The 13,876-nt window shown below is 46.7% G+C and overlaps 1 protein-coding gene across 1 annotated transcript in view; it reads left to right on the top strand.

Moving 5' to 3' along the window:
* LOC115113315 (protein quaking-B-like) overlaps nt 1-13,876 on the top strand; it is a 102,885-nt gene that overhangs the window by 69,641 nt on the left and 19,368 nt on the right. The window contains exon 4 of the mRNA XM_065012854.1: nt 683-826. Coding sequence (XP_064868926.1) covers nt 683-826 — 144 coding nt within the window. The remainder of the gene's footprint in view (nt 1-682; nt 827-13,876) is intronic.

Genomic DNA, 13,876 nt, shown 5'->3' with positions numbered 1-13,876 from the left:
TCTCCATTGAGAATCTGTTAGTCCTGGACTAAAAAGCTCTTCTCCATTGAGAATCGGTTAGTCCTGGACTAAAAAGCTCTTCTCCATTGAGAATCTGTTAGTCCTGGACTAAAAAGCCCTTCTCTATTGAGAATCTGTTAGTCCTGGACTAAAAAGCTCTTCTCCATTGAGAATCTGTTAGTCCTGGACTAAAAAGCTCTTCTCCATTGAGAATCTGTTAGTCCTGGACTAAAAAGCTCTTCTCCATTGAGAATCTGTTAGTCCTGGACTAAAAAGCTCTTCTCCATTGAGAATCTGTTAGTCCTGGACTAAAAATCTCTTCTCCATTGAGAATATGTTAGTCCTGGACTAAAAAGCTCTTCTCCATTGAGAATCTGTTAGTCCTGGACTAAAAAGCTCTTCTCCATTGAGAATATGTTAGTCCTGGACTAAAAAGCTTTTCTCCATTGAGAATCTGTTAGTCCTGGACTAAAAAGCTCTTCTCCATTGAGAATCTGTTAGTCCTGGACTAAAAAGCTCTTCTCCATTGAGAATCTGTTAGTCCTGGATTAAAAATCTCTTCTCCAATGAGAATCTGTTAGTCCTGGATTAGGCTTAATCTGTGTCTGGGAAAACGGCCCAAGAGGTACAGCCTCTTGTCTGGACTTGTTTTGAACTCTTTTCCTCCATTCCCCCCCATCAGGAAGAGCAGAACCGCGGCAAACCCAACTGGGAGCACCTCAACGAGGACCTGCATGTCCTGATCACGGTGGAGGACGCACAGAACCGCGCTGAGATCAAGCTGAAGCGGGCTGTGGAGGAGGTCAACAAACTACTGGTGCCTGCGGTGAGTCAGTAGCCACGTGTCACTTCCTGTTGCTGAGGGCCCGTGATGCAGGGCTGAGAGGAAGCTCTCAGAAATGTCACCAGTCAGATGTGTTTATTTAAAGACCTGAGATTGATGTCATAAGTGTTCAAACATCAAGTGGTAAAAACGGATTGGTGTTTAGTTCGCTCTAGACCACATTCCTGTGCTAACAGAGTCATGTGCCGTAATGTGCGTGAAAAGATGGTCATCACACTTCCTATTTCCTTCAAATGTGCTGAAATTGTAGAATCGGCTCGGCTGATTGGTCATGCAAGCAGTCAGCTGTATGTCAGTGACGACAGATACTGTACATGACGACAGATACTGTACATGACGACAGATACTGTACATGACGACAGATACTGTACATGACTACAGTATATCCCCAAATCAATAAACCACGTGTAAACATACAGCGGTTTCTTTTACAGAGAAATCAATACCAAAGATGTTGCTTTTTCAATCATGTTCATTTGTTTGTGTGTGCATGTGTGTGCATGTGCGTGCATGTGCGTGCGTGTGCGTGAGAAGGAAAGAGAATGAGAGAGAGAGATCATGGGGAATGGTATGTTTTTGCTGATCCACACATTCTCCCTTTCATTTCCTCTTTTGTCCCCTGAAATAGGAAGTGAGACTCTTCATTGGCGAAAAGGGGAAGTTTAGGAAGGAGCCTGTAGGATGGGGTAATCCCCTGAGTCTGCCATCTCAGTCTGCCATCTCAGTAGAGCAGAGGGGGACTATTTTAGTTTGTGAAAGCATGGCTACTTAAAGGATCCACACTTGCTTTTTGTCCGACTGCCCAAATGCCTCGTGGTCGAAATAAATCTGTGTCATAGGCAGAGGGATTGAATGATGATTAAATAGTGGTGAAAGAGGATCATGGGTGAATTAGTCAAGTCTGTACATTCACTCCTGGAGGAATCTTTGTATCATATTACATGTGTCCTTCTCTGAGACCCTCCCCACGGTAGATGAATGACCGATGTTGAATGTGTGGCAGCCGACAGTATACTTAGTTGAATGTATCAATGCATAGCAACTAGCCAGGCCAGTTCATACACAAAGTCCTCTAACCTACCTGTTGGTGTTTCTTGTAAGTGAAAAGTGGTTTCCTGTCTGTGTCTCTCAGAAGTCCATTTAGGAGAGCATGACATTGGAGGACCTCCATAAGATCATGTGATTGGCCGGCTGGCTGGTACCCTATCGGGTCATGCGTGCTCTCTGGGTTATGAAAGCTGTCGTACACAGATCGTGACAGGCTGCTAACACAGAGAGCATGGCCGGTGTAGCTGTCCTCGTTTATCAAATAACCACTCAAACATTAATGAAGAACACAAGACGAGCCAGGCCAGGCATCTGGGGGACCTGTGTGTGCGTATGCGCGAGGGAACAAGCAATGTTGTATTTACTGTTGGTCGGAGCTGTAATGAGCAGGGAGAGGTTACAAACTTTAGTTACAGTTGAAGTCGAAAGTTACATACGCTTAGGTTGGAGTCATTAAAAATGTCTTGTTAACAAACTGTAGTTTTGGCAAGTGGGTTAGGACATCTACTTTGTGCATAACACTTCCGGGTTGGAGCGAGCGGTCGCATCTGCACTCGGTCCGCAGGTAGTATTACATTTCATTACATTTCATTATAGTACAACGGTTTGATTTGTCTAATCTTAGCAATTTCTTCTTAGCTAGCTACATAGCCGTCTTTGTATCATAGATAATTGCGTAATTATCGTATTTCGTCGTCCTAACGCAGTCTACACTGCCCTGCAGCTAGCCAGCTAGCTAACGTCCACCGTTAGCTAGTCCACCGTCTACCGATTAGCAGCACAACTATTACACTCAACTGAACGACTTGATTAGTGTAGTGTTAGCTAGCTACATAGTTGTCTTTGCTGTCTTCGTATCCAAGATAATTGTGTAGTTTAGAGTGTGTAGTTTTATGTCGTCCTTGACATAGGAGACTCTGCTAGCTAGCCAACAGCTAGCCAACGTCTACCGAACAGAACTTCTGCACTCAACAATCCGGTCGCATTTCGCTTCGCTCCACAGGTAGTATCACATTTTTCATTTCATTTCATTACAGTACAACGGCTTGATTTGTTTGATCGTAGCTAGCTACATAGCTAGCTACATAGCCGTCTTTGTATCAAAGATAATTGTGTAGTCTAGAGTGATTTCCTAGGTTAGCTAGCCAGCTATTGTCGTTCTTTTAACGCAACGTAACGTAATCAACACTGCTAGCTAGCCAGCTAGCCCCGAATAGCAGCACAGTAGAAACTATTACACTCAACGGAACGACTTGATTAGTGTAGTGTCAACAACGCAGCCAATGCCAGCTAGCCTACATAGTCAACAACGCAGCCTCTGCCAGCTAGCCTACTTTAGCAGTACTGTATCATTTTAATCATTTTAGTCAATAAGATTCTTGCTACGTAAGCTTAACTTCCTGAACACTCGAGACGTGTAGTCCACTTGTCATTCCAATCTCCTTTGCATTAGCGTAGCCTCTTGTGTAGCCTGTCAACTATGTGTCTGTCTATCCCTGTTCTCTCCTCTCTGCACAGACCATACAAACGCTCCACACCGCGTGGCCGCGGCCACCCTAATCTGGTGGTCCCAGCGCGCACGACCCACGTGGAGTTCCAGGTCTCCGGTAGCCTCTGGAACTGCCGATCTGCGGCCAACAAGGCAGAGTTCATCTCAGCCTATGTCTCCCTCCAGTCCCTCGACTTCTTGGCACTGACGGAAACATGGATCACCACAGACAACACTGCTACTCCTACTGCTCTCTCTTCGTCTGCCCACGTGTTCTCGCACACCCCGAGAGCTTCTGGTCAGCGGGGTGGTGGCACCGGGATCCTCATCTCTCCCAAGTGGTCATTCTCTCTTTCTCCCCTTACCCATCTGTCTATCGCCTCCTTTGAATTCCATGCTGTCACAGTTACCAGCCCTTTCAAGCTTAACATCCTTATCATTTATCGCCCTCCAGGTTCCCTCGGAGAGTTCATCAATGAGCTTGATGCCTTGATAAGCTCCTTTCCTGAGGACGGCTCACCTCTCACAGTTCTGGGCGACTTTAACCTCCCCACGCCTACCTTTGACTCATTCCTCTCTGCCTCCTTCTTTCCACTCCTCTCCTCTTTTGTCCTCACCCTCTCACCTTCCCCCTACTCACAAGGCAGGAAATACGCTCGACCTCATCTTTACTAGATGCTGTTCTTCCACTAACCTCGTTGCAACTCCCCTCCAAGTCTCCGACCACTACCTTGTATCCTTTTCCCTCTCGCTCTCATCCAACACTTCCCACACTGCCCCTACTCGGATGGTATCGCGCCGTCCCAACCTCTCTCTCCCCCGCTACTCTCTCCTCTTCCATCCTATCATCTCTTCCCTCTGCTCAAACCTTCTCCAACCTATCTCCTGATTCTGCCTCCTCAACCCTCCTCTCCTCCCTTTCTGCATCCTTTGACTCTCTATGTCCCCTATCCTCCAGGCCGGCTCGGTTCTCCCCTCCCGCTCCGTGGCTCGACGACTCATTGCGAGCTCACAGAACAGGGCTCCGGGCAGCCGAGCGGAAATGGAGGAAAACTCGCCTCCCTGCGGACCTGACATCTTTTCACTCCCTCCTCTCTACATTTTCCTCTTCTGTCGCTGCTGCTAAAGCCACTTTCTACCACTCTAAATTCCAAGCATCTGCCTCTAACCCTAGGAAGCTCTTTGCAACCTTCTCCTCCCTCCTGAATCCTCCTCCCCTCCCCCCCTCCTCCCTCTCTGCAGATGACTTCGTCAACCATTTTGAAAAGAAGGTCGACGACATCCGATCCTCGTTTGCTAAGTCAAACGACACCGCTGGTTCTGCTCACACTGCCCTACCCTGTGCTCTGACCTCTTTCTCCCCTCTCTCTCCAGATGAAATCTTGCGTCTTGTGACGGCCGGCCGCCCAACAACCTGCCCGCTTGACCCTATCCCTCCTCTCTTCTCCAGACCATTTCCGGAGACCTTCTCCCTTACCTCACCTCGCTCATCAACTCATCCCTGACCGCTGGCTACGTCCCCTCCGTCTTCAAGAGAGCGAGAGTTGCACCCCTTCTGAAAAAACCTACACTCGATCCCTCCGATGTCAACAACTACAGACCAGTATCCCTTCTTTCTTTTCTCTCCAAAACTCTTGAACGTGCCGTCCTTGGCCAGCTCTCCCGCTATCTCTCTCAGAATGACCTTCTTGATCCAAATCAGTCAGGTTTCAAGACTAGTCATTCAACTGAGACTGCTCTTCTCTGTATCACGGAGGCGCTCCGCACTGCTAAAGCTAACTCTCTCTCCTCTGCTCTCATCCTTCTAGACCTATCGGCTGCCTTCGATACTGTGAACCATCAGATCCTCCTCTCCACCCTCTCCGAGTTGGGCATCTCCGGCGCGGCCCACGCTTGGATTGCGTCCTACCTGACAGGTCGCTCCTACCAGGTGGCGTGGCGAGAATCCGTCTCCACACCACGTGCTCTCACCACTGGTGTCCCCAGGGCTCTGTTCTAGGCCCTCTCCTATTCTCGCTATACACCAAGTCACTTGGCTCTGTCATAACCTCACATGGTCTCTCCTATCATTGCTATGCAGACGACACACAATTAATCTTCTCCTTTCCCCCTTCTGATGACCAGGTGGCGAATCGCATCTCTGCATGTCTGGCAGACATATCCGTGTGGATGACGGATCACCACCTCAAGCTGAACCTCGGCAAGACGGAGCTGCTCTTCCTCCCGGGGAAGGACTGCCCGTTCCATGATCTCGCCATCACGGTTGACAACTCCATTGTGTCCTCCTCCCAGAGCGCTAAGAACCTTGGCGTGATCCTGGACAACACCCTGTCGTTCTCAACTAACATCAAGGCGGTGGCCCGTTCCTGTAGGTTCATGCTCTACAACATCCGCAGAGTACGACCCTGCCTCACACAGGAAGCGGCGCAGGTCCTAATCCAGGCACTTGTCATCTCCCGTCTGGATTACTGCAACTCGCTGTTGGCTGGGCTCCCTGCCTGTGCCATTAAACCCCTACAACTCATCCAGAACGCCGCAGCCCGTCTGGTGTTCAACCTTCCCAAGTTCTCTCACGTCACCCCGCTCCTCCGCTCCCTCCACTGGCTTCCAGTTGAAGCTCGCATCCGCTACAAGACCATGGTGCTTGCCTACGGAGCTGTGAGGGGAACGGCACCTCAGTACCTCCAGGCTCTGATCAGGCCCTACACCCAAACAAGGGCACTGCGTTCATCCACCTCTGGCCTGCTCGCCTCCCTACCACTGAGGAAGTACAGTTCCCGCTCAGCCCAGTCAAAACTGTTCGCTGCTCTGGCCCCCCAATGGTGGAACAAACTCCCTCACGACGCCAGGACAGCGGAGTCAATCACCACCTTCCGGAGACACCTGAAACCCCACCTCTTTAAGGAATACCTAGGATAGGATAAAGTAATCCCTCTCACCCCCCCTCCCCCTTAAAAGATTTAGATGCACTACTGTTCCACTGGATGTCATAAGGTGAATGCACCAATTTGTAAGTCGCTCTGGATAAGAGCGTCTGCTAAATGACTTAAATGTAAATGTATAACACAAGTCATTTTTTCAACAATTGTTTACAGACAGATTATTTCACTTATAATTCACTGTATCACAATTCCAGTGGGTCAGAAGTTTACATACACTAAGTTGACTGTGCCCTTAAACAGCTTGGAAAATTCCAGAAAATGTCATGGCTTCAGAAGCTTCTGATAGGCTAGTTGACATCATTTGAGTCAATTGGAGGTGTACCTGTGGATGTATTTCAAGGCCTACTTTCAAACTCAGTGCTTCTTTGCTTGACATCATGGGAAAATCAAAAGAAATCAGCCAAGACCTCAGAAAAAAATTGTAGACCTCCACAAGTCTGATTCATCCTTCTGAGCAATTTCCAAATGCCTGAAGGTACCACGTTCATCTGTACAAACAATAGTATCTAAGTATAAACACCATGGGACCACGCAGCCGCCATACCGCTCAGGAAGGAGACAATTTCTGTCTCCTAGAGATGAACGTACTTTGGTGCGAAAAGTGCAAATCAATCCCAGAACAACCGCAAAGGACCTTGTGAAGATGCTGGAGGAAACGGGTACAAAATTACCTATATCCACAGTAAAACGAGTCCTATATTGACATAACCTGAAAGGCCGCTCAGCAAAGAAGAAGCCACTGCTCCAAAACCGCCATAAAAAAGCCAGACTACGGTTTGCAACTGCACATGGGGACAAAGATTGTACTTTTTGTAGAAATGTCCTCTGGTCTGATGAAACAAAAATAGAACTGTTTGGCCATAATGACCATCGTTATGTTTGGAGGAAAAACGGGGAGGGTTGCAAGCTGAAGAACACCATCCCAACCGTGAAGCACGGGGATGGCAGCATCATGTTGTGGCGGTGCTTTGCTGCAGGAGGGACTGATGCACTTCACAAAATAGATGGCATCATGAGGTCGGAAAATTATGTGGATATATTGAAGCAACATCTCAAGACATCAGAAGTTAAAGCTTGGTTGCAAATGGGTTTTCGAAATGAACAATAACCCCAAGCATGCTTCCAAAGTTGTGGCAAAATGGCTTAAGGACAACAAAGTCAAGGAATTGGAGTGGCCATCACAAAGCCCTGACCTCAATCCTATAGAACATTTTTGGACAGAACTGAAAAAGCGTGTGCGAGCAAGGAGGCCTACAAACCTGACTCAGTTACACCAGCTCTGTCAGAAGGAAATGGCCAAAATTCACCCATCATATACTAATTGAGTATATGTAAACTTCTGACCCACTGGGAATGTGATGAAAGAAATAAAAGCTTAAATAAATCATTCTCTCTACTATTATTCTGACATTTCACATTCTTCAAATAAAGTGGTGATCCTAACTGACCTAAAACAGGGAATTTTTACTGGGATTAAATGTCAGGAATTGTGAAGAACTGAGTTTAAATGTATTTGGCTAAGGTGTATGTAAACTTCCGACTTCAACTGTAGTTGGAAGCAGGGCTGATTTGGAGGAATTGAATCAATCACTGCAAATGAGGTACAGATTAGGAGATGACATGACGTGATCATCATCACACGCCAGAGAGTGAGAGTGTAGGTTTGTTGTAGAGTTTTTGAAAAGTTTCTATTTGAAAGTTTTCAAACCACGACATTTAGGATTTTTTTTTTTTACCTCAAGTACAGAAACCTATCAAGCACTTTTCCAGGCGTTGAAAAGGATAAGAAGTTTGCTTGATGGCCAATGTATTTCTTTTTTTTTCTTCTTCAAAATCGAATCAAATCGAACTTTATTTGTCACGTGCCGCGAACACAACAAGTGTAGACTTTACCGTGAAATGCTTACTTACAAGCCCTTAACCAACAGTGCAGTTCAAGAAGAGTTAAGAAAATATTTATCAAATAGACTAAAATAAAAAGAAATAATAAAAAGTAACACAATAAAATAACAATAACGAGGCTATATACAGGGGGTACCGGTACCGAGTCAGTGTGCGTGGGTACAAGTTAGTCGAGGTAATTTGTACATGTAGGTGGGGGTGAAGTGACTATGCATAGATAATAAACAGCGAGTAGCAGCAGTGTACAAAAAGGGAGGACGACGACGACAATGAAAAGTATTATTTTCACTTTTTCATTACTTAGATTTTTATTGTCGAGTCTAGTTTGTTGAAAATGGCTGTTTTTAAAGACTGTGAAGGGATGTGGCATATCTGCTGCTCTGCCTTGGTACTGCAGAAATAAAGCTACGACTCCATCTTACTGGGCTGTCATGACAACTGCCATCTGTAATTAAGAAAATATACACTACCGGTCAAAAGTTTTAGAACACCTACTCATTCAGTGTTTTTTCTTTCTTTATCCTATTTTCTACATTGTAGATGTCACGTTCGTTGAACAGAGGAGACCAAGGTGCAGCGTGATATGAATACATCTTCTACTAATGAAGACGAACACTAAACAAACTATACAAAATAACAAAACAAACGTGAAGCTATCATACAAAAGTGCAGACACAGGCAACTAGACAAAAACACATACATCACCCATGTCACACCCTGACCTAACCAAAATAATAAAGAAAACAAAGAATACTAAGGTCAGGGCGTGACAGTAGAATAGTAGTGCAGACATCAAAACTATATTTGAGATTCTTCAAATAGCCACCCTTTGCCTTGATGAAAGCTTTGCACACTCTTGGTATTCTCAGATTCACCTGGAATGCTTTTCCAACAGTCTTGAAGGAATTCCCACATATGCTGAGCACTTGTTGGCTGCTTTTCCTTCATTCTGCATTCTAACTCATCCCAAACCATCTCAATTTGGTTGAGGTCAGGTGATTGTGGAGGCCAGGTCATCTGATGCAGCACCATCACTCTCTGTCTTGGTCAAATAGCCCTTACACAGCCTGGAGGTGTGTTGGGTCATTGTCGTGTTGAAAAATAAATGATAATCCCACTAAGCCCAAACCAGATGGGATGGAGTATCGCTGCAGAATGCTGTGGTAGCCATGCTGGTTAAGTGTGCCTTGAATTCTAAATAAATCACAGACTGTGTCACCAGCAAAGCACCCCCACACCCGGTTGGAACCAAACATCTCCAATTTGGACTCATCAGACCAAAGGACAGATTTCCACCAGTCTAATGTCTATTGCTCTTGTTTCTTGGCCCAAGCAAGTCTCTTCTTACTATTGGTGTCCTGTAGTAGTGGTTTCTTTGCAGCAATTTGACCATGCAGGCATGATTCACGCAGTCTCATCTGAACAGTTGTGGTTGAGATGTGTCTGTTACTTGAACTCTGTGAATCATTTATTTGGGCTGCAATTTCTGAGGCTGGGAACTCAAATGAACTTATCCTCTGCAGCAGAGGTAACTCTGGGTCTTCCATTCCAGTGGTGGTCCTCATGAGAGACAGTTTCATCATCAGCGCTTGATGGTTTTTCAACTGCTCTTGACGAAACTTTCAAAGTTCTTAAAATGTTCCTTATTGACAGTCCTTCATATCTTAAAGTAATGATGAACTGTCAACTTTGGAGAAGGTACACCTGCTAATTGAAATTCATTCCAGGTGACAACCTCATGAAGCTGGTTGAGAGAATGCCAAGAGTGTGCAAAGCTGTCAACAAGGCAACGGGTGGCTATTTAGAGAAACTCAAATATAAAATATATGTTGATTTCTTTTTTTTTTTTACACTTTTTTCTTACTGCATGATTCCATATGTGTTATTTCATAGTTTCGATGTCTTCACTATTATTCTACCATGTAGAAAAGTGTACACATAAAGAAAAACCCTGGAATGAGTAGGCGTGTCCAAACTTTTGACTGGTACTGTGTGTATACAGATGATTCGGGATCTCAATTTACTGTTGAGAGTTAGAATAGTAGAATCCACAAGTTGTAATTGCGAGACTTGTCAGTGCATCAGCAGTTTCCCTCTTGTTACATGTCACTCACTGACAGTCGCTCAATTAGGCCTAGTCAGCTAACATTTTTTAGATTGGTAAATTAGTCTAGTTAGTCTAGCCTACTATCTAAACGTGTAGTAATCGTGGCTGAATTACCGACTGGGAACACAGGGGCCCTGACCTCCACTGATTTTTGTTGTTGTTAGTCCCCCTCACTCAGATATCATAGTAACGTGGCATAATGTGTAGAATTGCGGGAAATCGACTTGAAAACGTAACGTTTTGCTCTCCGCCGTCATGTGGTTTTCCCGGCCGTCCAAAACTGATTTGCCAGTGACAAAATCTCGCTTAGGCTTGTTTGCGTGTGTGCGTAAGTGTGTGTTTGCGTGGATATGTGCGTGCCTGCTTGTGTGCTTATGCCTGCGTGCTTGTGTTAGTGTGTTAAAAGGGCAAATATCAAATATTATAACACTTCAAAGCCAGTGTGGGATGTTTTTTTCTCCAAATATAGCTTTTTAGTGTTTTAAATTGTATAGAAATGCAGTAAACAAGCTTTAACTTCAACATCCGGACCTCACTAAAGCATAGATCCTGGCAGCCCTCTGGCCACCTCCAATAGAGATGTCATCTCCATTTGGCCCCAGGCTTCCACCATAACAGACATTAGTGTTCTGGCTATCAGAGTAGAGATACCAGCATCCTAAAGGTAAAACCACTGTCTCTGTTGCCCCCACGGCTCCGAAGCCCACCCCACCCGCCTGATGGTATCTCTACCCTCCACTTTTTCCTCTACCCTCTCCCTCTCCTCAAGCCCCTAACCCCCCTTCCCCATCTCCACTTCCCTCAGCCCCTCTCTCCCCTTCCCCGTCTCTTCCCTCATCCCCTCTCTCCCCTTCCCCATCTCCTCTTCCCTCAGCCCCTCTCTCCCCTTCCCCATCTCCTCTTCCCTCATCCCCTCTCTCCCCTTCCCCGTCTCCTCTTCCCTCAGCCCCTCTCTCCCCTTCCCCGTCTCCTCTTCCTCAGCCCCTCTCTCCCCTTCCCCGTCTCCTCTTCCCTCAGCCCCTCTCTCCCCTTCCCCGTCTCCTCTTCCCTCATCCCCTGTCTCCCCTTCCCCGTCTCCTCTTCCCTCATCCCCTCTCTCCCCTTCCTCGTCTTCTCTTCCCTCAGCCCCTCTCTCCCCTTCCCCGTCTCCTCTTCCCCCAGCCCCTCTCTCCCCTTCCGCGTCTCCTCTTCCCTCAGCCCCTCTCTCCCCTTCCCCGTTCTCCTCTTCCCTCAGCCCCTCTCTCCCCTTCCCCGTCTCCTCTTCCCTCAGCCCCTCTCTCCCCTTCCCCGTCTCCTCTTCCCTCAGCCCCTCTCTCCCCTCTACCATTTCCTTTTTCCCTCCAAATATCTTGAAATCACATCACCTGGTGAGAGCCATAATAGAACATCTCTATGCTGAGAACATCATCATCATCATCATTATCAGTAGCAGTCCATGTGTGCTTGCAGAATTCAGTGACTAGCACCGGTGATAAGGGTAATTATCAGCACTGGCATTGTAGCATGAGTAAGACCAGTCCCCTGTGTGATTATGCCAGTACTACTCCCTCTGCAGTTTGCCACTGAGCCATACAAAATTAGGGAGACATAATCGTGTGTGTGTGTGTGTGTGTGTGTGTGTGTGTGTGTGTGTGTGTGTGTGTGTGTGTGTGTGTGTGTGTGTGTGTGTGTGTGTGTGTGTGTGCATATGCGCAACATTCTGACTCACTCAGAACGTAGAATATTCCTCCAAAGTCTTTGACTCCAATTCTCTGGATGCACCGTACTCAGAAAGTGCCTTCAGTGGTACATATGATTTGTACGGACATTGTGTCTTTGGACTGTCCTCCAGCCTGTCAGACCCCTCTATCTGTCCACTGGTTGCATTAACCTCTACACTGACCTTAACCATGTGAATCATCCCCATCACTTTCATGCATTTAACCCTTAAACCGCCTCCCTTAAACCTACGAATCACAAAGACTCACGTGCTCAGTTCCTCAGAGTGCAACTTCAGCACTAGGCTGTATGTGTGTATGCGCCAGATAAGAAAAAAGTTGACGTCATAGGTATTATAAGCACTCATGCCAACAGCAAACTCTGCCATCTTCTGCCACCTGCTGTAATCAGTCCCTGCAGGATTGCAATTTTTTTAAGTACGTTGATTGGTTCAAATTGCGAGCCCTCTTTTTGTAGTGCGGTGGTCAGACAGTTTTTTATCCAGTAATATTGCAGTGATTTGATTGTTATATGCGGTAATAGTGCGGGGATTGGTCAAATTTGCAAGCCCTCATGTAATATGCAGGCAATTGTTGATTTTGCACGTAAAAACATTTTTTTTGCGGAATTGCTAAATCCTGAAGGGACTGGATAGTGCTGTCACAGATAGGACTGGAGGCTCTCTCTGCTGCCTGTCTCTCCCTGTGCATCCCCAGTAGTAGCAGCAGGAGCACAGTATACTCAGAGCCTAAACCGTCGGGTGCTGAGGGGACCAGCTTTAATTAAAGTCCTGTCTATCAGCAGGGCCCCGCAATGGCTCCTGGCCCCTACCACTGACAGATAGAGGCAGGCTCTAATTGCCAGGGCCCAAAGATAAAGTGGAATTCAAATGGTGTGTGTCTGTGGGGTGGTGTGTGTGTGTGTGTGTGTGTGTGTGTGTGTGTGTGTGTGTGTGTGTGTGTGTGTGTGTGTGTGTGTGTGTGTGTGTGTGTGTGTGTGTGTGTGTGTCCATAGGCTTGACCAGCTGTGCAAGTATAGTGTTTGAGCAAGCACACACACTATGTCTGGGACTCAGACTTCCTGCTGCCAAGCCCAGCCTGTCAGTCATGTCACCTCCTTAGCTCCTAGCCGAGGAGGAATACTGGATCTACACTTGACACTTTTTATTAAACACTTTTTTTGTCCCGAGGGAAACACTGAGCGCTTCGCACCATTTCTTGGTTTTGTCGTGCCCCCCCCCCACGTCTTTCTCCCTTTGTCTCCCTCGCTCTCCGTTTCTCACTCTGTCACACTCGTTTTGAAACTCACATACTCCACTCTGTTCATAAACTGTAATCGTGCACCCGCACACACACACACACACACACACACTCCCATCTAGACACACGTGTTCTCTTCTCTGAGAAGGCCTTGAGTGCTGCTGAGATTCTAGGAGGCTGGGTGCATCGGTCCAAGGCCCAGGCCACTTGTGAATTTGAGTCTGCATCTGCAAGTGTCCAGCGGAGGGATTTCCCAGCATGTTCCATTCCGTGGGGGTTAGTCACAGACAGCTGACACATTGTCGACAGCATTAAATACACTCTCACTAACAGATACTTCAAAGGTGGCTGGATATGCATCTGCAATTCCCGCACATCCTTAGGGGGTTGGGAACTTGATTCAAATCAATTCAATGTACAAGCCAGGCCAAGGGAGAATCAGCCATGTGTGAGGTGAAAGAGGCAAAGGAAGCAGAGGGAAGCAGAGGTATTTGTGCTCTTGTTATAGTATGTGTGAAGAGAGAGCGCTGCAGAATGACTGAACAAAAGCCCACTGGTTTGTGGGAGTTCCCATCTGTTCCCTCTGCA

Source organism: Oncorhynchus nerka, linkage group LG28, assembly GCF_034236695.1.
Source record: "Oncorhynchus nerka isolate Pitt River linkage group LG28, Oner_Uvic_2.0, whole genome shotgun sequence".
NCBI classification, from domain to species: Eukaryota; Metazoa; Chordata; class Actinopteri; order Salmoniformes; family Salmonidae; genus Oncorhynchus; species Oncorhynchus nerka.
Note: the sequence above shows the minus strand (reverse complement) of the source record. Positions and strands in the feature narration are given on the sequence as shown.